Raw genomic sequence first — 25679 nt, 5'->3', positions numbered from 1 at the left:
CCACCATCTCCACCATCTCCACCATCCCCACCATCCCCACCATCCCCATCATCTCCATCTTCTCCACCACCTTCACCATCCCCACCATCTTCACCATATCCACCTTCTCCACCATCCCCACCACCTCCACCATTCCTGTCCCATCTCCACCATCTCCACCATCCCCACCATCCCCACCATCTCCACCATCTCCACCACCTCCACCATCTCCACCATCTCCACCATCCCCACCATCTCCCCCATCTCCACCACCTCCACTGTTCCTGTCCCATCCCCACCATCTCCATCATCTCCACCACCACCATCCCCACCATCTTCACCATCTCCATCATCTCCCCCATATCCACCTTCTCCACCATCCCCACCATCCCCACTGTTCCTGTCCCATCTCCATCCCCATCCCATCTCCACCATCCCCACCATCCCCACCATCTCCACCATCCCCACCATCCCCACCATCCCCACCATCTCCACCATCTCCACCATCCCCACCATCTCCACCGTTCCTGTCCCATCTCCACCATCTCCACCATCTCCACCATCCCCACCATCCCCACCATCTCCACCATCCCCACCATCCCCACCATCTCCACCATCCCCACCATCTCCATCATCTCCACCATCTCCACCATCCCCACCATCTCCACCATCTCCACCACCTCCATCATCTCCCCCATCTCCACCACCTCCACCATCCCCACCATCTTCACCATCCCCACCATCTCCACCATCTCCATCATCTCCCCCATCTCCACCTTCTCCACCATCCCCACCATCTCCACTGTTCCTGTCCCATCTCCATCCCCACCATCCCCACAATCCCCACCATCTCCACCATCTCCATCATCTCCCCCATCTCCACCACCTCCACCATCCCGACCATCCCCACCATCCCCACCATCTCCACCATCCCCACCACCTCCACCATTCCTGTCCCATCTCCACCATCTCCACCATCTCCATCATCCCCACCATCCCCACCATCTCCACTGTTCCTGTCCCATCCCCACCTTCTCCACCATCCCCACCATCTCCACTGTTCCTGTCCCATCTCCACCATCCCCACCATCCCCACCATCCCCACCATCTTCACCATCTCCATCATCTCCCCCATCTCCACCTTCTCCACCATCCCCACCACCTCCACCATTCCTGTCCCATCTCCACCATCCCCACCATCCCCACCACCTCCACTGTTCCTGTCCCATCCCCACCACCTCCACCATCTCCACCATCCCCAGGCGTGGAGCAGACCAAGCTGCTGCGTGAGGAGCCCAAGGAGGAGAAGGTGGCCAAGCCGGACGCGGTGCTGATCAAGCGGCGCCTGTCGGCGCTGGGCCAGGGCCAGGCCATCGCCGTGCTGGGCGCGCACGGCTCGGCCGCCGCGCTGCTGGACGAGACCCCCCAGGCCAAGCGCCGGCCCGAGCCCATCCTGCCGGCCACCCAGGCACGGTCAGTGCTCCTGGTGGGGTTTGGGGTGGTCCTGGTGGGGTTTGGGGTGGTTCTGGTGGGGTTTGAGATGGTCCTGGTGGGGTTTGAGGTGGTTCTGGTGGGGTTTGAGATGGTCCTGGTGGGGTTTGAGGTGGTTCTGGTGGGGTCTCCATGGGCTTTGAGATGGTTCTGGTGGGGTTTGGGGTGCTCCTGGTGGGGTCTCCATGGGGTTTGAGATGGTTCTGGTGGGGTTTGAGATGGTTCTGGTGGGGTTTGAGATGGTTCTGGTGGGGTTTGAGGTGGTCCTGGTGGGGTTTGGGGTGGTTCTGGTGGGGTCTCCATGGGGTTTGAGGTGGTCCTGGTGGGGTTTGAGATGGGGTCAATGCTGCCCAATCCCATTGATCCCATTGATCCCATCGATCCCACCGATCCCGTTGCCGATCCGGCCGTTGCCGCGGCAGGCTGGCGGGCGCGGGCGGCCGATCCCATTGATCCCATTGATCCCATCGATCCCATCGATCCCATCGATCCCATTGATCCCATTGATCCCATCGATCCCATTGATCCCATCGATCCCATTGATCCCATCGATCCCATCGATCCCATCGATCCCATTGATCCCATCGATCCCATTGATCCCATTGATCCCATCGATCCCATTGATCCCATTGATCCCATTGATCCCATTGATCCCAGTCCCAATCCCATCGATCCCATCGATCCCGTTGCCGATCCCATTGATCCCATTGATCCCATCGATCCCACCGATCCCGTTGCCGACCCGGCCGTTGCCGCGGCAGGCTGGCGGGCGCGGGCGGCCGATCCCATTGATCCCATTGATCCCATTGATCCCAGTCCCAATCCCAATCCCATTGATCTCATTGATCCCATTGATCCCATTGATCCCAGTCCCAATCCCATTGATCCCATTGATCCCATTGATCCCATCGATCCCATCGATCCCAGTCCCAATCCCATTGATCCCATCGATCCCATTGATCCCATTGATCCCAGTCCCAATCCCATTGATCCCATTGATCCCATTGATCCCATTGATCCCAGTCCCAATCCCATTGATCCCATCGATCCCGTTGATCCCATTGATCCCGTTGATCCCAGTCCCAATCCCATTGATCCCATCGATCCCATTGATCCCATCGATCCCATCGATCCCATCGATCCCATCGATCCCATTGATCCCGTTGATCCCAGTCCCAATCCCATTGATCCCATCGATCCCATCGATCCCATCGATCCCATCGATCCCATCGATCCCATCGATCCCGTTGATCCCAGTCCCAATCCCATTGATCCCATCGATCCCATCGATCCCAGTCCCAATCCCATTGATCCCATCGATCCCGTTGCTGATCCCATTGATCCCATCGATCCCATTGATCCCATTGATCCCATTGATCCCATCAATCCCATCGATCCCATTGATCCCATCGATCCCATCGATCCCATCGATCCCATTGATCCCATCGATCCCGTTGCCGATCCCATCGATCCCATTGATCCCATCGATCCCATCGATCCCATCGATCCCGTTGATCCCGTTGCTGATCCGGCCGTTGCCGCGGCAGGCTGGCGGGCGCGGGCGGCCGATCCCATTGATCCCATTGATCCCATTGATCCCATTGATCCCATCGATCCCATCGATCCCATCGATCCCATCGATCCCATTGATCCCATTGATCCCATCGATCCCATTGATCCCAGTCCCAATCCCATTGATCCCATCGATCCCATTGATCCCATCGATCCCATCGATCCCATCGATCCCATCGATCCCGTTGATCCCAGTCCCAATCCCATTGATCCCATCGATCCCATTGATCCCATCGATCCCATCGATCCCATCGATCCCATCGATCCCGTTGATCCCAGTCCCAATCCCATCGATCCCATTGATCCCATCGATCCCAGTCCCAATCCCATTGATCCCATCGATCTCAGTCCCAATCCCATTGATCCCATCGATCCCAGTCCCAATCCCATTGATCCCATTGATCCCAGTCCCAATCCCATCGATCCCATTGATCCCATCGATCCCATTGATCCCATCGATCCCATCGATCCCATCGATCCCATCGATCCCGTTGATCCCATTGATCCCATCGATCCCATCGATCCCATCGATCCCATCGATCCCGTTGCTGATCCCATTGATCCCATCGATCCCATCGATCCCGTTGATCCCGTTGCCGACCCGGCCGTTGCCGCGGCAGGCTGGCGGGCGCGGGCGGCCGGAAGAAGGTTTTCCGGCTGAGCGACGTCCTGAAGCCGCTGAGCGAGGTGCAGGTGGAGAAGCTGAAGCTCGGAGCCGTCCGGCGCATCCTGCGCTCCGAGAGAGCCGTGGCCGCCAGCGGCGCCGCGCAGGTACGCGGGACACACCTGGACACACCTGGGGCACACCTGAGATACACCTGGGGACACCTGGACACAGCTGGGGCACAGCTGGATACACCTGGGAACACCTGGACACAGCTGGGATACACCTGAGATACACCTGGGAACACCTGGATACACCTGGGGACACCTGGACACACCTGGGGACACCTGGACACACCTGGGTACATCTGGACACAGCTGGGAACACACCTGGGATACACCTGGACACACCTGGGTACACCTAGACACAGCTGGGGACACCTGAGATACACCTGGGAACACCTGGATACACCTGGGGACACCTGGACACACCTGGGTACATCTGGACACAGCTGGGAACACACCTGGGATACACCTGGACACACCTGGGTACACCTAGACACAGCTGGGGACACCTGAGATACACCTGGGAACACCTGGATACACCTGGGGACACCTGGACACACCTGGGTACATCTGGACACAGCTGGGAACACACCTGGGATACACCTGGACACACCTGGGTACACCTAGACACAGCTGGGGACACCTGAGATACACCTGGGAACACCTGGATACACCTGGGGACACCTGGACACACCTGGGTACATCTGGACACAGCTGGGAACACACCTGGGATACACCTGGACACACCTGGGTACACCTAGACACAGCTGGGGACACCTGAGATACACCTGGGAACACCTGGACACACCTGGACACACCTGGGATACACCTGGATACACCTGGGAACACCTGGACACACCTGGGTACATCTGGACACAGCTGGGACATACCTGGACACACCTGGACACACCTGGACACACCTGGATACCCCCAGAATCCCTCTGGAAATACCCCCAGGGAATCCTTGAGTGACCATTGAATAACCCTTGAGTGACCACTCAATGACCACTCAATGACCACTCATTGACCAGTGACCACTCAGTGACCAGTGACCACTCAATGCCCCCTGAGTGACCCCTGAGTGACCCCCGAGTGACCCCCGAGTGACCCCCAGGTGTCCCCCAGGCCCGTGTGAAGATCCTGGCGGCTCTGGTGACGCAGTTCCAATAACCCATGATTGAGTAACCCTTGAGTAACCCTTGAGTGACCCCTGAGTAACCCTTGAGTGACCCCTGAGTGCCCCTGGAGTGACCCTGAGTGTCCCCCAGGCCCGTGTGAAGATCCTGGTGGCTCTGGTGACTCAGCTCCAGTAACCCATCATTGAGTAACCATTGAGTGACCACTCAATGACCACTCAATGCCCCCTGAGTGACCACTCAGTGACCCCTGAGTGCCCCTGGAGTGACCCCCAGGTGTCCCCCAGGCCCGTGTGAAGATCCTGGCGGCTCTGGTGACACAGTTCCAATAACCCATCATTGAGTAACCCTTGAGTGACCACTGAGTAACCATTGAGTGACCACTCAATGACCCCTGAGTGACCCCCAGGTGTTCCCCAGGCCCGTGTGAAGATCCTGGCGGCTCTGGTGACACAACTCCAGTAACCCATCATTGAGTAACCATTGAGTAACCTTTGAGTGACCCCTGAGTGACCACTCAATGACCCCCGAGTGACCCCCAGGTGTCCCCCAGGCCCGTGTGAAGATCCTGGCGGCTCTGGTGACGCAGCTGGAGGTGCCCCTCAAGGGCGAGGTGCTGTCCTTCATCCTGGACGACGTGCGCGGCCGGCTGGACCTGGCCTTCGCCTGGCTCTTCCAGGAGTACAACGCTCACCTGGCCCGCGGCGGGGGCCTGGAGCGCTACGACGAGTGCCTGATCGGGCTGCTGGCCGGCCTGCAGGAGAAACCCGACCAGAAGGACGGGTACGGGACAGCGGGGACACCGGGGGACAGCGGGGGGACAGCGGGGGCAGCGGGGACAGCGGGGGACAGCGGGGGGACAGCAGGGTGGGGTGGGATGGGGACACCAGGGTTGGAGACACCATGGTTGGGTTGGTGACACCATGGTTGGGTTGGGGACATCAGGGATGGGTTGGTGACACCAGTGATGGGTTGGTGACATCAGGGGTGGGATGGGGACACCATGGTTGGGTTGGGTTGGTGACACCAGGGATGGGTGGGGACACCAGGGATGGGTTGGTGACATCAGGGGTGGGATGGGGACATCAGGGGTGGGGACACCATGGTTGGGTTGAGGACATCAGGGATGGGTTGGGGACACCATGGTTGGGTTGAGGACATCAGGAATGGGTTGGGGACATCAGGGATGGGTGGGGACACCAGTGATGGGTTGGGTTGGTGACACCAGGGTTGGGTTGGGGACATCAGGGGTGGGATGGGGACACCATGGAACGGATGCGGACACCATCATGGTTGGGAGGTGGACATCAGGGCTGGGTTGGGGACATCAGGGGTGGGATGGGGACACCATGGTTGGGTTGGGGACATCACGGATGGGATGGGGACACCATCATGGTTGGGATGTGGACATCAGGGCTGGGTTGGGGACATCAGGGATGTGGACACCAGGGTTGGGTGGGAACGTCACGGATGGGTTGGGGACATCAGGGATGGGTGGGGACACCAGTGATGGGTTGGTGACATCAGGGGTGGGATAGGGACATCAGGGGTGGGATGGGGACATCAGGGATGGGGACACCATGGTTGGGTTGGGGACATCAGGGATGGGTTGGTGACATCAGGGATGGGTTGGGGACATCATGGTTGGGTTGGGGACATCAGGGATGGGGACACCATGGTTGGGTTGAGGACATCAGGGATGGGTTGGGGACACCATGGTTGGGTTGGGGACATCAGGGATGGGTGGGGACATCACAGATGGGATGGGTTGGTGACATCATGGTTGGGTTGGGGACACCAGGGATGGGTTGGGGACATCAGGGATGGGTGGGGACACCAGGGTTGGGTTGGGTTGGTGACACCAGGGATGGGTTGGGGACATCAGGGATGGGATGGGGACACCATGGAACGGATGGGGACACCACCATGGTTGGGATGGGGACATCAGGGGTGGGTTGGGGACATCAGGGATGGGGACACCATGGTTGGGTTGAGGACATCAGGGATGGGTTGGGGACACCATGGTTGGGATGGGGACATCAGGGATGGGTTGGGGACATCAGGGATGGGTGGGGACACCAGGGTTGGGTTGGGGACATCAGGGAAGGGATGGGGACATCAGGGGTGGGGACGTCATGGTTGGGTTGGTGACATCACGGAGGGGATGGGGACATCAGGGATGGCTTGGGGACACCAGGGATGTGTTGGGGACATCAGGGGTGGGATGGGGACACCAAGGATAGGATGAGACCACCAGGTCTGGGACGGTGCCACCAGGACGGTGTCCCCAGGACGGTGTCCCCAGGGATGGCTCGGAGCCGTTAGGGCCAAGCTGGTGCCACCAGCGCCACCCCAGCACCTCTGGGGACAGCAGGGAGGCACCGAGGCCACCCCCGGTGTCCCCACCCCGGTGACACCGGCGGTCCCGGCAGGATCTTCACCAAGGTGGTGCTGGAGGCGCCGCTGATCACCGAGAGCGCCCTCGAGGTCATCCGCAAGTACTGCGAGGACGAGGTGGGGACACCAGGGGACACGGGTGGGGAGGGGACACACGGAGGGGACACCTGGAGGTGACACGGGGAGGTGACACCTGGAGATGGCACGGGGAGGTGACATGTGGAGGTGACACAAAGAGACACATGGAAGTGATACCTGGAGGTGACACCTGGAGATGACACGGGGAGGTGACACAAAGAGACACATGGAGGTGACACGGGGAGGTGACACCTGGAGGTGACATGGGGAGGTGACACCTGGAGATGGCACGGGGAGGTGATACCTGGAGGTGACACATGGAGGTGACATGGGGAGGTGACATAAAGAGACACATGGAGGTGGCATAGGGAGGTGACACCTGGAGATGGCACGGGGAGGTGACACGAGGAGGTGATACATGGAGGTGACATGAGGAGGTGACATGGGGAGGTGACATGGGGAGGTGACATAAAGAGACACATGGAGGTGACACCTGGAGGTGACATGAGGAGGTGACACGGGGAGGTGACACGGGGAGGTGACACGGAGAGGTGACATAGGGAGGTGACATAAAGAGACACATGGAGGTGACACAAGGAGGTGACCTCTCCAGGTGACCTCTCCAGGTGTCCCCTGGAGGTGACAAAGGGAGGTGACACAAGGGAGATGACACAAGGAGGTGACACAGGGAGGTGACCTCTCCAGGTGACCTCTCCAGGTGATGTGAGGAGGTGACATGAGAAGGTGACCCCTGGAGCTGACCCCTCCAGGTGACCTCTCCAGGTGTCCCCTGGAGGTGACACAAGGGAGGTGACACGAGCTGACCCCTGGAGCTGACCCCTCCAGGTGACCTCTCCAGGTGTCCCCTGGAGGTGACACAGGGAGGTGACACAAGGAGGTGACATGAGGTGACCCCTCCAGGTGACCCCTCCAGGTGACCCCTCCAGGTGACCCCTCCAGGTGTCCCCTGGAGGTGACCCCGCTGTCCCCTCCCCCCCAGAGCCGCACCTACCTGGGCATGTCCACCTTGCGGGACCTGATCTTCAAGCGGCCGTCGCGGCAGTTCCAGTACCTGCACGTGCTGCTGGACCTCAGCTCCCACGAGAAGGACAAGGTGGCACCAGCCGGGGGTCCCGGGGGGTCCTGGGGGGTCCTGGGGGGGTTCTGAGGGGATCTTGGGGGGTCCTGAGGGGATCTCGGGGGGTCCTGAGGGGATCTCGGGGGGTTCTGAGGAGGTTTGGGGGGGTTCTGAGGGGATCTCGGGGGGTTCTGAGGGGATCTGGGGAGGTTTTGGGGGGTCCTGAGGGGATCTGGGGGGGTCCTGAGGGGATCTCGGGGGGTTCTGAGGGGATCTGGGGAGGTTTTGGGGGGTTCTGAGGGGATCTCGGGGGGTTCTGAGGGGATCTCGGGGGGTCCTGAGGGGATCTCAGGGGGTTTTGAGGAGGTTTGGGGGGGTTTTGGGGAGGTTTGAGCAAATTTTGGGACATCCCAAGGGTGACACAGATGACACAGGTGTCCCCAGGTGTCCCCCAGGTGTCCCCAGGTGACCCCCAGGTGTCCCCAGGTGTCCCCCAGGTGTCCCCCAGGTGTCCCCCAGGTGTCCCCAGGTGTGCCCAGGTGCGTCAGCAGGCCCTGCTGTTCATCAAGCGCATGTACGAGAAGGAGCAGCTCCACCCCCAGACACCCCCAGACCTCCCAGGTGTCCCCAGCTGTCCCCAGACCTCCCAGGTGTCCCCAGGTCTGTCCCCAGGTGTCCCCCAGGTGTCCCCAGGTGACCCCCAGGTGTCCCCAGGTGCGTCAGCAGGCCCTGCTGTTCATCAAGCGCATGTACGAGAAGGAGCAGCTCCACCCCCAGACACCCCCAGAGCCCCCAGGTGTCCCCAGGTGTCCCCAGGTGTCCCCAGGTGTCCCCCAGGTGTCCCCCAGGTGTCCCCAGGTGTCCCCAGGTGTGTCCCCAGGTGTCCCCAGGTGACCCCCAGGGGTCCCCAGGTGCGTCAGCAGGCCCTGCTGTTCATCAAGCGCATGTACAAGAAGGAGCAGCTCCACCCCCAGACACCCCCAGACACCCCCAGAGCCCCCAGGTGTCCCCAGGTGTCCCCAGCTGTCCCCAGGTGTCCCCAGGTGTGCCCAGGTGTCCCCCAGGTGTCCCCCAGGTGTCCCCAGGTGTCCCCAGGTGACCCCCAGGTGTCCCCAGGTGCGTCAGCAGGCCCTGCTGTTCATCAAGCGCATGTACGAGAAGGAGCAGCTCCACCCCCAGACACCCCCAGAGCCCCCAGGTGTCCCCCAGGTGTCCCCAGGTGTCCCCCAGGTGTCCCCAGGTGTGCCCAGGTGACCCCCAGGTGTCCCCAGGTGCGTCAGCAGGCCCTGCTGTTCATCAAGCGCATGTACGAGAAGGAGCAGCTCCACCCCCAGGTGTCCCCAGGTGTCCCCAGGTGTCCCCAGGTGTCCCCAGGTGTCCCTCAGACCCCTCAGGTGACCCCCAGGTGTCCCCAGGTGCGTCAGCAGGCCCTGCTGTTCATCAAGCGCATGTACGAGAAGGAGCAGCTCCACCCCCAGACACCCCCAGAGCCCCCAGGTGTCCCTAGGTGATCCCCAGGTGTCCCCAGGTGTCCCCCAGGTGTCCCCAGGTGTCCCCAGGTGTCCCCAGGTGTCCCCCAGGTGTCCCCAGGTGACCCCCAGGTGTCCCCAGGTGACCCCCAGGTGTCCCCAGGTGCGTCAGCAGGCCCTGCTGTTCATCAAGCGCATGTACGAGAAGGAGCAGCTCCACCCCCAGACACCCCCAGACCCCCCAGGTGTCCCCAGGTGTCCCCAGGTGTCCCCAGGTGTCCCCAGGTGACCCCCAGGTGTCCCCAGGTGCGTCAGCAGGCCCTGCTGTTCATCAAGCGCATGTACGAGAAGGAGCAGCTCCGTGAGTACGTGGAGAAGTTCGCCCTCAATTACCTGCAGCTGCTGGTGCACCCCAACCCGCCCTCGGTGCTCTTCGGGGCCGACAAGGACACGGGTGAGACCCCAGAAACGTCACGGACGGGGATGGGGACGGGAAATGGGGAATGGGAATGGGAAATGGGGAATGGGAATCACAAATATCCCATGGGAATGGGGAATGGGAAATGGGAATGGAAATGTTCCATGGGAATGGGGAATGGGGAATGGGGAATGGGAATGGGAAATAGGAAATGGGAAATGGGGAATAGGAAATGGGAATGGGAAATGGGGAATGGGAATATTCCATGGGAATGGGGAATGGGGAATGGGGAATGGGGAATGGGGACGGGGATGGGGATGGGAAATGGGGAATGGGAATGGGAATCACAAATATCCCATGGGAAATGGGGAATGGGGACGGGGAATGGGGAATGGGGAATGGGAAATGGGAAATGGGGAATGGGGATATTCCATGGGAATGGGAAATGGGGAATGGGGAATGGGAAATGGGAAATGAGGAATGGGAATGGGAATATTCCATGGGAATGGGGAATGGGAAATGGGGAATAGGGAATGGGAAATGGAAATATTCCATGGGAATGGGGAATGGGAATGGGAAATGGGAAATGGGGAATGGGGAATGGGGAATGGGGAATGGGAATCACAAATATTCCATGGGAATGGGGACGGGGAATGGGAAATGGGAAATGGGGAATGGGGAATGGGAAATGGGAAATGGGGAATGGGAAATGGGAAATGGGGATGGGGAATGGGAAATGGGAAATGGGGAATGGGAAATGGGAATGGAAATGTTCCATGGGAATGGGAAATGGGGAATGGGGAATGGGAATGGAAATATTCCATGGGAATGGGAATGGGAAATGGGGAATGGGGAATGGGGAATGGGGAATGGGAAATGGGAATGGGGATGGGGAATGGGAAATGGGGAATGGGGAATGGGAATGGGAATGGGAATGGGGAATGGGAAATGGGAATGGGAATGGGAATATTCCATGGGAATGGGAAATGGGGAATGGGAAATGGGAATCACAAATATCCCATGGGAAATGGGGAATGGGGACGGGGAATGGGAAATGGGAAATGGGGAATGGGAATGGGAATATTCCATGGGAATGGGGAATGGGGAGTGGGGAATGGGAAATGGGAATGGGAATGTTCCATGGGAATGGGGAATGGGGAATGGGAAATGGGGAATGGGGAATGGGAATGGGGAATGGGAATGGGGAATGGGAAATGGGGAATGGGAATGGAAATATTCCATGGGAATGGGAAATGGGAATGGGAATATTCCATGGAAATGGGAATGGGAATGGGGAATGGGGAATGGGAATGGAAATGGGGAATGGGGAATGGGAAATGGGAAATGGGGAATGGGAAATGGGAATATTCCATGGGAATGGGGAATGGGAAATGGGGAATGGGAATATCCCATGGGAATGGGAAATGGGGAATGGGGAATGGGAATATCCCATGGGAATGGGAAATGGGGAATGGAAATATTCCATGGGAATCACAAATATTCCATGGGAATGGGGAATGGGAAATGGAAAATGTTCACTGGGGATGGGAAATGGAAATATTCCATGGGAAATGTCAAATATTCCATGGGAATCCCAAATATTGGGTGGGAAATGGAAAATATTCCATGGGAATCCCAAATATCCCATGGGAAATGGAAAATGTTCTTTGGGAAGTGGAAAATGTTCCGTGGAAATCCCAAATATTGGGTGGAAATCCCAAATATTGGGTGGGAAATGGAAAATCTTCCATGGGAATCACCGAGGTTCCATGGGAAATGTCAAATATTTTATAGGAAATCCCGAATATTTTATGGAAGATGCGTTTAATGTGAAATGGGTCATTGTCACCCCATGTTTGGTCATTGTCACCCCATTTTGGGTCACTGTCACCTCGTTTTTGGTCATTGTCACTCCATTTTTGGTCATTGTCACCTCATTTTTGGTCATTGTCACCTCGTGTTTGGTCATTGTCACCCAATTTTTGGTCATTGTCACCTCATTTTGGGTCATTGTCACCTCGTTTTTGGTCATTGTCACCTCATGTTTGGTCATTGTCACCCCATTTTTGGTCATTGTCACCTCATTTTTGGTCATTGTCACCTCGTTTTGGGTCATTGTCACCTCATGTTTGGTCATTGTCACCTCGTTTTGGGTCATTCTGACCCCATTTTTGGTCATTGTCACCTCGTTTTGGGTCATTGTCACCTCATGTTTGGTCATTGTCACCCCGTTTTTGGTCATTGTCACCCAATTTTTGGTCATTGTCACCTCGTTTTTGGTCATTGTCACCCCATTTTTGGTCATTTTGGTGTCCCCAGAGGTGGCAGCGCCCTGGACCGAGGAGACCATCAAGCAGTGCCTGTATCTGGCCACGTTTGGTCATTGTCACCTCATTTTTGGTCATTTTCACCCCATTTTTGGTCATTCTGACCCCGTTTTTTCTCGTTTTCACCCCGTTTTTTCTCGTTTTCACCCTGTTTTTGGTCATTTTGGTGTCCCCAGAGGTGGCAGCTCCCTGGACCGAGGAGACCATCAAGCAGTGCCTGTACCTGGCCACGCTTGGTCATTGTCACCTCGTTTTTGGTCATTTTGATGCAATTTTTTCTCATTTTCACCCCGTTTTTTCTTGTTTTCACCCCGTTTTTTCTCGTTTTCACCCCGTTTTTGGTCATTTTGGTGTCCCCAGAGGTGGCAGCGCCCTGGACAGAGGAGACCATCAAGCAGTGCCTGTACCTGGCCACGTTTGGTCATTGTCACCCCACGTTTGGTCATTGTCACCTCGTTTTGGTCACTGTGACCCCATTTTTGGTCATTTTCACCCCGTTTTTTCTCGTTTTCACCCCGTTTTTTCTTGTTTTCACCCCGTTTTTTCTCGTTTTCACCCCATTTTTGGTCATTTTGGTGTCCCCAGAGGTGGCAGCGCCCTGGACAGAGGAGACCATCAAGCAGTGCCTGTACCTGGCCACGTTTGGTCATTGTCACCTCGTTTTGGGTCATTGTCACCTCGTTTTTGGTCATTTTGACGCCATTTTTTCTCGTTTTCACCCGGTTTTTTCTCGTTTTCACCCCGTTTTTTCTCATTTTCACCCCATTTTTGGTCATTTTGGTGTCCCCAGAGGTGGCAGCGCCCTGGACCGAGGAGACCATCAAGCAGTGCCTGTACCTGGCCACGTTTGGTCATTGTCACCCCACGTTTGGTCATTGTCACCTCGTTTTGGTCACTGTGACCCCATTTTTGGTCATTTTCACCCCGTTTTTTCTCATTTTCACCCCGTTTTTTCTCGTTTTCACCCCGTTTTTTCTCGTTTTCACCCCATTTTTGGTCATTTTGGTGTCCCCAGAGGTGGCAGCGCCCTGGACAGAGGAGACCATCAAGCAGTGCCTGTACCTGGCCACGTTTGGTCATTGTCACCTCGTTTTGGGTCATTGTCACCCCATTTTTGGTCATTTTGACGCCATTTTTTCTCATTTTCACCCCGTTTTTTCTTGTTTTCACCCCGTTTTTTCTCGTTTTCACCCCGTTTTTGGTCATTTTGGTGTCCCCAGAGGTGGCAGCGCCCTGGACAGAGGAGACCATCAAGCAGTGCCTGTACCTGTACCTGGCCCTGCTGCCACACAACCACAAGCTGATCCACGAGCTCGCCTCCGTCTACACCGAGGCCATCGCCGACATCAAGCGCACGGTGCTGCGCGTCATCGAGCAGCCGGTCGGGGACATTGGGGACATCGGGGACATTGGGGACACTGGGGACATCGGGGACATTGGGGGGATTGGGGACATTGGGGACACTGGGGACATTGGGGGGATTGGGGACATTGGGGGGATTGGGGACATTGGGGACATTGGGGACATTGGGGGGATTGGGGACATCGGGGACATCGCCGACATCAAGCGCACGGTGCTGCGCGTCATCGAGCAGCCGGTCGGGGACACTGGGGACATTGGGGACATTGGGGACATCGGGGACATTGGGGACATTGGGGACATCGGGGGATTGGGGACATTGGGGACACTGGGGACATTGGGGACATTGGGGACATTGGGGGGATTGGGGACATTGGGGGGATTGGGGACATTGGGGACACTGGGGACATTGGGGACATTGGGGACATTGGGGACATCGGGGGGATTGGGGACATTGGGGACATCGGGGACATTGGGGACATTGGGGACATCGGGGACATTGGGGACATTGGGGACATTGGGGACACTGGGGACATTGGGGACATTGGGGACATTGGGGGGATTGGGGACATTGGGGACATTGGGGACATCAGGGGGATTGGGGACATTGGGGACATTGGGGACATTGGGGGGATTGGGGACATTGGGGACATTGGGGACATTGGGGACATCGCCGACATCAAGCGCACGGTGCTGCGCGTCATCGAGCAGCCGGTCGGGGACACTGGGGACATTGGGGGGATTGGGGACATTGGGGACATGGGGGACATTGGGGACATTGGGGACATTGGGGGGATTGGGGACATTGGGGACATCGGGGACACTGGGGACATTGGGGACATTGGGGACATCGGGGACACTGGGGACATTGGGGACATTGGGGACATCGGGGGGATTGGGGACATTGGGGACATTGGGGACATTGGGGACACTGGGGGGATTTGGGACATTGGGGACATTGGGGGGATTGGGGACATTGGGGACATTGGGGACATTGGGGACTTTGGGGGACATCGGGGACATTGGGGACACTGGGGGGATTGGGGACATTGGGGACACTGGGGACATTGGGGACATTGGGGGGATTGGGGACATGGGGGACATTGGGGACATGGGGGGACATTGGGGACATTGGGGACACTGGGGGGATTGGGGACATTGGGGACATTGGGGACATTGGGGGGATCGGGGACATTGGGGACATTGGGGACATTGGGTCCCTGAGGTCAAAGTGACGCCTCGTTTAGCTCTAAAAACCCCAAAATTTCAATTAAAAAAAAAACCAAAAAATCTCAAAAATTAAAAAAACCCCAAATTTTAATAAAAATCCCAAATTTTCATCAAAACCCCAAAACCCTCAGAATTTGCCCCATTTTCCCCCTCTCAGATCCGTGGGATGGGAATGAACTCCCCGGAATAAAAACCCACCAAAATTTCAATAAAAACCTCAAAATTTATTTAAAAAAACCCCAAAATTTTAATAAAAACCTCAAAATTTCAATAAAAAAACCAAGAAAAAAATCTGAAAAATAGAAAAAAAACCCAAATTTCAATTAAAAAAACCGGAAAAAAATATAAAAAAATTTTAAAAACCCCAAATTTTAATTAAAACCCCAAACCCCTCAGAATTTGCCCCATTTTCCCCCTCTCAGATCCGTGGGATGGGAATGAACTCCCCGGAGCTGCTGCTGCTGGTGGAGAATTGCCCCAAGGGCGCCGAGACCTTGGTGACGCGCTGCCTGCACAGCCTGACCGACAAAGGTGACGCTCGGTGACACTCGGTGACACTCGGTGACACTCGGTGACACCGGGTGACGTCACCGTCCCCTCCCGGCAGTGCCACCCTCGCCGGAGCTGGTCAAGCGGGTCAGGGACCTGTACCACAAGCGGCTGCCGGACGTGCGCTTCCTCATCCCCGTCCTCAACGGCCTGGAGAAGGTCAGGGGTGGCTTTTGTCACCTGTGGGGACGCCTTGGGGACACGCCTCGGGGGCACCTGGGGTGGTTGGGTGTCATTTGGTGGCACCCTGGTGTCACTCATTGGCACCTTGGTGGCACCTTGGTGGCACCTGGGGTCACCTGATGTCACCCTGGTGTCACTTGGTGGCACCTTGGGGACACCTCGGGGACACCTGGGGTGGTTGGGTGTTGCTTGGTGTCACCCTGGTGTCACTCAGTGGCACCTTGGTGGCACCTGGGGTCACCTGATGTCACTCGGTGTCACTCGGTGGCACCTTGGTGGCACCTGGGGTGGTTGGGTGTCATTCGGTGTCACCCTGGTGTCACTCAGTGGCACCTTGGTGGCACCTTGGTGGCACCTGGGGTCACCTGATGTCACTCGGTGTCACCCTGGTGTCACTTGGTGGCACCTTGGTGGCACCTGGGGTCACCTGATGTCACCCTGGTGTCACTTGGTGGCACCTTGGGGACACCTCGGGGACACCTGGGGTGGTTGGGTGTTGCTTGGTGTCACCCTGGTGTCACTCAGTGGCACCTTGGTGGCACCTGGGGTCACCTGATGTCACTCGGTGTCACTCGGTGTCACCTTGGTGGCACCTGGGGTGGTTGGGTGTCATTCGGTGTCACCCTGGTGTCACTCGGTGTCACTCAGTGGCACCTTGGTGGCACCTGGGGTCACCTGATGTCACTCAGTGGCACCTTGGTGGCACCTGGGGTCACCTGATGTCACTCAGTGTCACTCAGTGTCACCTTGGTGGCACCTTGGTGGCACCTGGGGTGGTTGGGTGTCATTCGGTGTCACCCTGGTGTCATTCGGTGGCACCCTGGTGTCACTCGGTGTCACTCAGTGGCACCTTGGTGGCACCTTGGTGGCACCTGGGGTCACCTGATGTCACTCGGTGTCACCCTGGTGTCACTCAGTGGCACCTTGGTGGCACCTGGGGTCACCTGATGTCACTCGATGTCACTTGGTGGCACCTTGGGGACACCTCGGGGGCACCTGGGGTGGTTGGGTGTCATTCGGTGTCACCCTGGTGTCACTCGGTGTCACCTTGGTGGCACCTGGGGTGGTTGGGTGTCATTCGGTGGCACCCTGGTGTCACTCGGTGTCACTCAGTGGCACCTTGGTGGCACCTGGGGTCACCTGATGTCACTCGGTGTCACTTGGTGGCACCTTGGGGACACCTCGGGGACACCTGGGGTGGTTGGGTGTCGCTCTGATGTCACCTGCTGTCACTCGGTGTCACCCTGGTGTCACCGTGGTGTCACCCGGTGTCCCTGTGGTGTCACTCGGTGTCACCCTGGTGTCACTGTGGTGTCACCCTGGTGTCACCCGGTGTCACCCTGGCGTCACCCGGTGTCACTGTGGTGTCACTCGGTGTCACCCGGTGTCACTGTGGTGTCACTGTGGTGTCACTGTGGTGTCACCCGGTGTCACTCCGTGTCACCCGGTGTCACTGTGGTGTCACTGTGGTGTCACTGTGGTGTCACTCGGTGTCACTCAGTGTCACTGTGGTGTCACCCGGTGTCACTCGGTGTCACTCAGTGTCACTGTGGTGTCACCCGGTGTCACTCGGTGTCACTGTGGTGTCACTGTGGTGTCACCCTGGTGTCACCCTGGTGTCACTGTGGTGTCACCCGGTGTCACTCGGTGTCACTCGGTGTCACCCTGGTGTCACTCGGTGTCACTCGGTGTCACTCGGTGTCACCCTGGTGTCACTGTGGTGTCACCCTGGTGTCCCCAGTGTCACCCTGGTGTCACTGTGGTGTCACTGTGGTGTCACTCAGTGTCACTCAGTGTCACTCGGTGTCACCCCGGTGTCACTGTGGTGTCACTGTGGTGTCACTGTGGTGTCACTGTGGTGCCACCCGGTGTCACCCGGTGTCACCTGGTGTCACCTGGCGCCACCCGGTGCTGACGGAGCCGTTTTGGGTGCAGAAAGAGGTGATTCAGGCGCTGCCCAAACTCATCAAACTCAACCCCATCGTGGTCAAGGAGGTTTTCAATCGTCTGCTGGGGACACAGCACGGTGAGGGACACCTGGGGACAGCTGGGGACAGCTGGGGACAGCTGGGGACACACCTGGGGACACCTGGGGAGAGCTGGGGGGACATGGGGACAGCTGGGGACACACCTGGGGACACCTGGGGACAGCTGGGGGGACATGGGGACACCTGGGGACACACCTGGGGACAGCTTGGGGACAGCTGGGGACACCTGGGGACAGCTGGGGGGAAATGGGGACACCTGGGGACACCTGGGGACAGCTGGGGACACCTGGGGGGACATGGGGACAGCTGGGGACACACCTGGGGGGACATGGGGGGACATGGGGACACACCTGGGGACACCTGGGGGGACATGGAGACACCTGGGGACACACCTGGGGACACCTGGGACACCTGGGGACAGCTTGGGGACACCTGGGGACACACCTGGGGACACCTAGGGACACCTGGGGACACCTGGGGACAGCTGGAACACGTCTAGAACCCAGTCTAGAACCTGATCTAGAACCGAGTCTAGAACCCAGTCTAGAACACACCTGGGGACAGCTTGGGGACACCTGGGGACACCTGGGGACACCTGGGGACAGCTTGGGGACACCTGGGGACAGCTGGGGACAGGGTGGGGACAGTTTGGGAAGGATTGGGGACAGTTTGGGGACACCTGGGGACAGTGTGGGATGTCACCCCTGGTGTCCCCTGTCACCCCCGGTGTCCCCTGTCACACCTGGTGTCCCCTGTCACACCTGGTGTCCCCTGTCACACCTGGTGTCCCCTGTCACCCCCGGTGTCCCCGCAGGTGACGGCGCCTCGGCCGTGTCCCCCCTGAACCCCGGGGAGCTCCTGATCGCCCTGCACAACATCGACTCCTCCAAGTGTGACATGAAATCCATCATCAAAGGTGGGGACACACCTGGGGACACACCTGGGGACACACCTGGGGACACCTGGGGACACCTGGGGACACCTGGGGGTGGGGGGGGGACATGTCCCAGTTTGTCCCAGTGTCATCCCAGTGTCATCCCAGTGTCCTCTCAGCTTCTCCCAGTCCCCCCCAGTCCCCCCCAGTGCCCCCCAGTGCCCCCCAGTCCCCTCCCAGTGCCCCCCAGTCCCTCCCAGTCCCCTCCCAGTGCCCCCCAATTCCTCCCAGTGTCCCCTACTCCCCTCCCAGTGCCCCCCAGTGCCCCCCAGTCCCTCCCAGTGCCCCCCAGTCCCCTCCCAGTCCCCTCCCAGTGTCCCCCAGTCCCCCCCAGCCCCTCCCAGTCCCCCCCCAGTGTCCCCCAGTCCCCCCCAGTCCCTCCCAGTCCCCTCCCAGTGTCCCCCAGTGCCCCACAGTCCCTCCCAGTCCCTCCCAGTCCCTCCCAGTCCCCTCCCAGTCCCCTCCCAGTCCCCTCCCAGTCCCTCCCAGTCCCTCCCAGTCCCCCCCAGTCCCCTCCCAGTCCCTCCCAGTCCCTCCCAGTCCCTCCCAGTGCCCCCCAGTCCCCCCCAGTCCCCTCCCAGTCCCTCCCAGTGCCCCCCAGTCCCCTCCCAGTGCCTCCCAGTCCCACCCCCAGTCCCTCCCAGTGCCCCCCAGTCCCTCCCAATCCCCTCCCAGTGCCCCCCAATCCCCTCCCAATCCCCTCCCAGTCTCCTCCCAGTGCCCCCCAGTCCCTCCCAGTGTCCCCAGTGTCCCCCGTGTCCCCGCAGCCACCAACCTGTGCTTCGCCGAGCGCAACGTTTACACCTCGGAGGTTCTGGCGGTGGTGATGCAGCAGCTGATGGAGCAGAGCCCGCTGCCGATGCTGCTGATGCGCACGGTGATCCAGGCGCTGACCATGTACCCGCGGCTGGGCGGCTTCGTCATGAACATCCTCAGCCGCCTCATCATGAAACAGGTCAGGAACACCCCAAAATCCCCCAAAATCACCCCAAAATCCCACTGGAATTACCCCAAAATTCACCCCGGAATTCCCGATGTGTGCGGGGATCCGGGCTCTGAGCGTGTACCCGCGGCTGGGCGGCTTCGTCATGAACATCCTCAGCCGCCTCATCATGAAACAGGTGTGGAACCCCAAAATCACCCCAAAATCACCCCAAAATCCCGCTGGAATTACCCCAAAATCATCCCAAAATTCACCCCAAAATTCACCCCGGAATTCCCGATGTGAGCGGGGATCCGGGGGCTTCGTCATGAACATCCTCAGCCGCCTCATCATGAAACAGGTCAGGGCACCCCAAAATCACCCCAAAATCACCCCAAAATCACCCCAAAATCACCCCAAAATCCCGCTGGAATTACCCCAAAATTCACCCCAAAATCACCCCAAAATTCACCCAAAATTCACCCCAAAATCACCCCAAAATTCACCCAAAATTCACCCCGGAATTCCCAATGTGTGCGGGGATCCGGGGGCTTCGTCATGAACATCCTCAGCCGCCTCATCATGAAACAGGTCAGGAACACCCCAAAATCACCCAAAATCACCCCAAAATCCCGCTGGAATTACCCCAAAATCACCCCAAAAATCCCCCGGAATTGACCCAAAATTCCTGTAAAAATCCCCCGGAATTGACCCAGAATTCACCCCAAAAATTCCTGTAAAAAAACCCCAGAATTGACCCAAAATCCACCCCAAAATCCCTCGGAATTGACCCAAAAATTCACCCCCAAATCCCACTGGAATTGCCCCAAAATTCACCCCAAAAATTCCTGTAAAAAAAACCCAGAATTGCCCCAAAATTCACCCCCAAAATCCTGCTGGAATTACCCCAAAATTCACCCCAAAATCCTGCTGGAATTGCCCCAAAATTAAGCCCGGAGTTCCGGGTGTGCGCCGTGATCCAGGTGGGATCAATCGAGGTATGGAAAGGCTTCGGCCCAGGTGACCCCAGGTGACCCTCAGGTGACCCCAGGTGTGCTCAGGTGACCCCGAGGTGACCCCAGGTGACCCTCAGGTGACCCCAGGTGACCCTCAGGTGACCCCAGGTGTGCTCAGGTGACCTCAGGTGACCCCAGGTGACCCTCAGGTGACCCCAGGTGACTCCAGGTGTACCCAGATGACCCCGAGGTGACCCCCAGGTGACCCCAGGTGACCCTCAGGTGCCCCTCAGGTGTCCCCAGGTGCGCTCAGGTGCCCCTCAGGTGACCTTCAGGTGACTCTCAGGTAACTCCAGGTGTGCTCAGGTGTCCCCAGATGTCCCTCAGGTGTCCAAGGTAACCCTCAGGTGACTCCAGGTGACCATCAGGTGACCATCAGGTGACTCTCAGGTGACTCCAGGTGACCCCAGGTGTCCCTCAGGTGACCATCAGGTGACCTCAGGTGTCCCCAGGTGACCCCAGCTGTCCCCAGGTGACCCCAGGTGTGTCCCCAGGTGACCCCAGGTGTCTCCCCAGGTGTGGAAGTACCCCAAGGTGTGGGAGGGGTTCATCAAGTGCTGCCAGAGGACCAAGCCCCAGTCCCTGCAGGTGTCCCCAGGTGTCCCCAGGTGTCCCTGCAGGTGTCCCCAGGTGACCCCAGGTGTCCCCAGGTGTGCTCAGGTGACCCCAGGTGTATCTCCAGGTGACTCCAGGTGACCCCAGGTGTCTCCCCAGGTGTGGAAGTACCCCAAGGTGTGGGAGGGGTTCATCAAGTGCTGCCAGAGGACCAAGCCCCAGTCCCTGCAGGTGTCCCCAGGTGTCCCCAGGTGTCCCCAGGTGACTCCAGGTGTCCCCAGGTGACCCCAGGTGTCTCCCCAGGTGTGGAAGTACCCCAAGGTGTGGGAGGGGTTCATCAAGTGCTGCCAGAGGACCAAGCCCCAGTCCCTGCAGGTGTCCCCAGGTGTCCCCAGGTGTCCCCAGGTGTGCTCAGGTGACCCCCAGGTGACTCCAGGTGTCCCCAGGTGTCTCCAGGTGACCCCAGGTGTATCTCCAGGTGACCCCAGGTGTCTCCCCAGGTGTGGAAGTACCCCAAGGTGTGGGAGGGGTTCATCAAGTGCTGCCAGAGGACCAAGCCCCAGTCCCTGCAGGTGTCCCCAGGTGTCCCCAGGTGTCCCCAGGTGACCCCAGGTGTCTCCCCAGGTGTGGAAGTACCCCAAGGTGTGGGAGGGGTTCATCAAGTGCTGCCAGAGGACCAAGCCCCAGTCCCTGCAGGTGTCCCCAGGTGTCCCCAGGTGTCCCCAGGTGACCCCAGGTGACCCCAGGTGTCTCCCCAGGTGTGGAAGTACCCCAAGGTGTGGGAGGGGTTCATCAAGTGCTGCCAGAGGACCAAGCCCCAGTCCCTGCAGGTGTCCCCAGGTGTCCCCAGGTGTATCTCCAGGTGTCCCCAGGTGTCCCCAGGTGTATCTCCAGGTGACCCCAGGTGTCTCCCCAGGTGTGGAAGTACCCCAAGGTGTGGGAGGGGTTCATCAAGTGCTGCCAGAGGACCAAGCCCCAGTCCTTCCAGGTGGTTCTGCAGCTGCCCCCGCCCCAGCTCGCCGCCGTCTTCGAGAAATGCCCGGAGCTGCGCGAGCCCCTCCTGAGCCACGTCAGAGCCCTCACCCCGCACCAGGTGAGACACACCTGCCCACAGGTGAGACCGCGTGGGCGTGGGGGGCATCCCCTGGGGGACAGGTGAGACCCCCCTGGGGACAGGTGACACACACCTGCCCACAGGTGAGACCCCCCTGGGTATTGGGGATATGTCCTGGGGGACAGGTGAGACACACCTGCCCACAGGTGAGACCGCGTGGGCGTGGGGGGCATGTCCTGGGGGACAGGTGAGACCCGCCCTGGGGACAGGTGACACACCTGCCCACAGGTGAGACCGCATGGGTATTGGGGATATGTCCTGGGGGACAGGTGAGACACACCTGCCCACAGGTGAGACCCCCTGGGTATTGGGGACATGTCCTGGGGGACAGGTGAGACCCCCCTGGGGACAGGTGACACACACCTGCCCACAGGTGAGACCCCCCTGGGTATGGGGGACATGTCCTGGGGGACAGGTGAGACCCCCCTGGGGACAGGTGAGACACACCTGCCCACAGGTGAGACCGCGTGGGCGTGGGGGGCATCCCCTGGGGGACAGGTGAGACCCCCCTGGGGACAGGTGAGACCCCCCCTGGGGACAGGTGACACACACCTGCCCACAGGTGAGACCCCCCTGGGTATTGGGGACGTGTCTTGGGAACAGATGTGACACACCTGAGGACAGGTGACACACCTGAGAACAGGTGACACACACCTGAGGATAGGTGACACACACCTGGGAACAGGTGACACACCTGAGGACAGGTGTGACACACACCTGAGGACAGGTGACACACACCTGGGAACAGGTGACACACCTGAGGACAGGTGTGACACACACCTGAGGACAGGTGACACACCTGAGGACAGGTGTGACACACACCTGAGGTGTCACCTGCCCCGTGTCACTGTCACAGCAAGCGCACATCCCGCTGTCCACCATGGCCATCCTGGAGGCCACCACGCGCCACGAGCCCGAGGGGACACCTGGAGAGGTGAGCACACCTGGATACACCTGGGGACACCTGGAGAGGGGTGGGGACACCTGGATACACCTGGGGACACCTGGAGGGGAGGGGACACCTGGACAGGTGAGCACACCTGGACAGGTGAGGACAGGGGGGGGACACCTGGAGGGGTGGGGACACCTGGACAGGTGAGGACAGGGGGGGGGACACCTGGACAGGTGAGGACAGGGGGGGGACACCTGGAGGGGTGGGGACACCTGGACAGGTGAGGACAGGTGAGGACAGGGGGGGTTCAGGTGACCCCAGACCCACCTGGACAGGTGAGGACGGGGGGGGGTTCAGGTGACCCCAGACCCACCTGGACAGGTGAGGATGGGGGGGTTCAGGTGACCCCAGACCCACCTGGACAGGTGAGGACAGGGGGGGTTCAGGTGACCCCAGACCCACCTGGACAGGTGAATCCCGAGGTGCCCCCCCCCCAAAGGACACCCGATGTTTTTGGGGGGGTCCCACCCCCCACCCTCACCTCCCCCTCCCCAATTCCCAGGAGAAGCCCCCGAAGCGCGAGGAGGACCCCAAATCCAAGGGGGTCCCGGGGGGGGGTCCCGGCTCGGGCTCCTCCCCCCCCGAAGCCCCCCCCGAGCTGGGGGGGGGTCCCGACCTGGAGCCCCCCTCCATCTTCATCAGCGTCCCCGAGGATGAGGAGAGCTCGGGGGGGGGCGACGCCTCCCCCCCCGACAGCGCCCTGGAGACCCCCAAGGTGAGACCACCCCCCTCCCCCCCCCCCCCCGGGGCGCATTTTGGGGAGGGGGCAGCATTTCTGACCCCCCCCCAAGGCGCATTTTGGGGAGGGGGGATCATTTCTGACCCCCCCAGGGCGCATTTTGGGGAGGGGGCAGCATTTCTGACCCCCCCATACCCAATTTTTGGGAGGGGGCGGGACCACCCCTAACCCCCCCTCCCCAATTTTTGGGTGGGCGGGACCATTCCTAACCCCTCCCACCCAATTTTGGGGAGGGGTCTCTCCATACTCCAATTCTGGGGAGGGGGCGGGACCATTCCTAACCCCCCCTCCCCAGTTTTTGGGTGGGCGGGACCATTCCTAACCCCCCTCCCCACTTTTTGGGTGGGTGGGACCATTCCTAACCCCTCCCACCCAATTTTGGGGAGGGGGTCCCTCCATACCCTAATTTTGGGGAGGGGGCGGGACCATTCCTAACCCCCCCTCCCCAATTTTGGGGTGGGCGGGACCACCCCTAACCCCTCCCACCCAATTTTTGGGTGGGCGGGACCATTCCTAACCCCTCCCACCCAATTTTGGGGAGGGGTCCCTTCATTCCCCAATTCTGGGGAGGGGGCGGGACCATCCCTAACCCCCCCTCCCCAATTTTTGGGGTGGGTGGGACCATTCCTAACCCCTCCCACCCAATTTTTGGGGTGGGCGGGACCACCCCTAACCCCTCCCACCCAATTTTTGGGTGGGCGGGACCATTTCTAACCCCTCCCACCCAATTTTTGGGGTGGGTGGGACCACCCCTAACCCCTCCCACCCAATTTTTGGGAGGGGGCGGGGCCACCCCTAACCCCCCCTCCCCAATTTCCCCCCCCAGGACCCCCCGCCGGGCTCGGAGCCCCCCCAGAGCGAAGCCCCTCCCCCCTGCAGCCCCCCCTCGTCGGAGCCGCCCCCCCCCGGCACCCAGAGCCCCGAGGTGCCCCCTCCCCCCCCCGATGGCCCCGCCCAGCCCTGAGGCCCCTCCCCTCGCCCCTCCCCCACCGTGGGAGGGGCTTAATAAAAATGTGGGAGGAGTTTCGGGGTCCCGCCTCTGTTATTTTGGGGGGGGGTCGTTGAGATTGGGGGCGTGGCCTCGCGTTTGGGTGGGGTCTTTGCCTCGTGGGGGTGGGGTTTGGGGATGCAAATTAAGGGGCGGGGCCAAAGGTTGGGTGATTGTGTGGGCGTGGCCTTAATTTTGGGGTGGGGTTTGTGCAAATTGGGGGCGTGGTCTCATTTAGGGGTGGAATCTCATTAGGGGCGTGGTCTCATTTGGAATTACTCTTATTGGGGGCGTGGTCTCATTTGGGGCGTGGTCTCATGTGGTATTACGCTTATTTGGGGCGTGGCCTCATTTGGGGGCGTGGCCTCATTTGGGGGTGCTCATTTTGGGGCGTGATCTCATTTGGAATTACTCTTATTGGGGGCGTGGTCTCATGTGGGATTACGCTTATTTGGGGCGTGGTCTCATTTGGGGGCGTGGCCTCATTTTGGGGTGCTCATTTTGGGGCGTGATCTCATTTGGGATTACTTTTATTT

The 25679-nt window shown here is 59.4% G+C and overlaps 2 protein-coding genes across 8 annotated transcripts in view; both read left to right on the top strand.

The window, feature by feature from the left end:
* The window catches only part of SYMPK (symplekin scaffold protein), a 44846-nt gene extending 19669 nt beyond the window's left edge, over positions 1–25177 (top strand). For 4 of the 7 annotated variants that reach the window (XM_086871937.1, XM_086871938.1, XM_086871940.1 and 1 more), the window contains 16 exons: positions 1242–1452; positions 3663–3813; positions 5401–5630; positions 7280–7361; positions 8323–8436; positions 10176–10323; positions 13835–13995; positions 15626–15734; positions 15811–15911; positions 17871–17961; positions 18738–18839; positions 19625–19812; positions 22267–22443; positions 23321–23398; positions 23919–24131; positions 24982–25177. In XM_086871937.1, the coding sequence (XP_086728063.1) occupies positions 1242–1452; positions 3663–3813; positions 5401–5630; positions 7280–7361; positions 8323–8436; positions 10176–10323; positions 13835–13995; positions 15626–15734; positions 15811–15911; positions 17871–17961; positions 18738–18839; positions 19625–19812; positions 22267–22443; positions 23321–23398; positions 23919–24131; positions 24982–25119 (2294 nt within the window). In that variant the 3' untranslated portion in view covers positions 25120–25177. Of the gene's footprint in view, positions 1–1241; positions 1453–3662; positions 3814–5400; positions 5631–7279; positions 7362–8322; positions 8437–10175; positions 10324–12974; positions 13803–13834; positions 13996–15625; positions 15735–15810; positions 15912–17870; positions 17962–18737; positions 18840–19624; positions 19979–22266; positions 22444–23320; positions 23399–23918; positions 24132–24981 lie in introns of those variants that run through there. The other 3 variants (XR_015281570.1, XM_086871941.1, XM_086871942.1) reach the window with 3 other exon arrangements.
* On the top strand, positions 293–1084 carry LOC147647396 (uncharacterized; the record flags this gene model as incomplete). The annotated part of the gene is made up of 1 exon (XM_086872106.1): positions 293–1084. A coding segment is annotated over one exon (792 nt), but the record flags the coding sequence as incomplete, so codon positions are not given.
* Positions 25178–25679: the final 502 nt, after the last annotated feature.

This window comes from Cyanistes caeruleus, chromosome 38, assembly GCF_971803275.1.
Source record: "Cyanistes caeruleus chromosome 38, bCyaCae1.hap1.1, whole genome shotgun sequence".
Classification (NCBI taxonomy): domain Eukaryota; kingdom Metazoa; phylum Chordata; class Aves; order Passeriformes; family Paridae; genus Cyanistes; species Cyanistes caeruleus.
The sequence above is the reverse complement of the archived record's forward strand: the minus strand, read 5'-3'. Positions and strand labels throughout refer to the sequence as shown.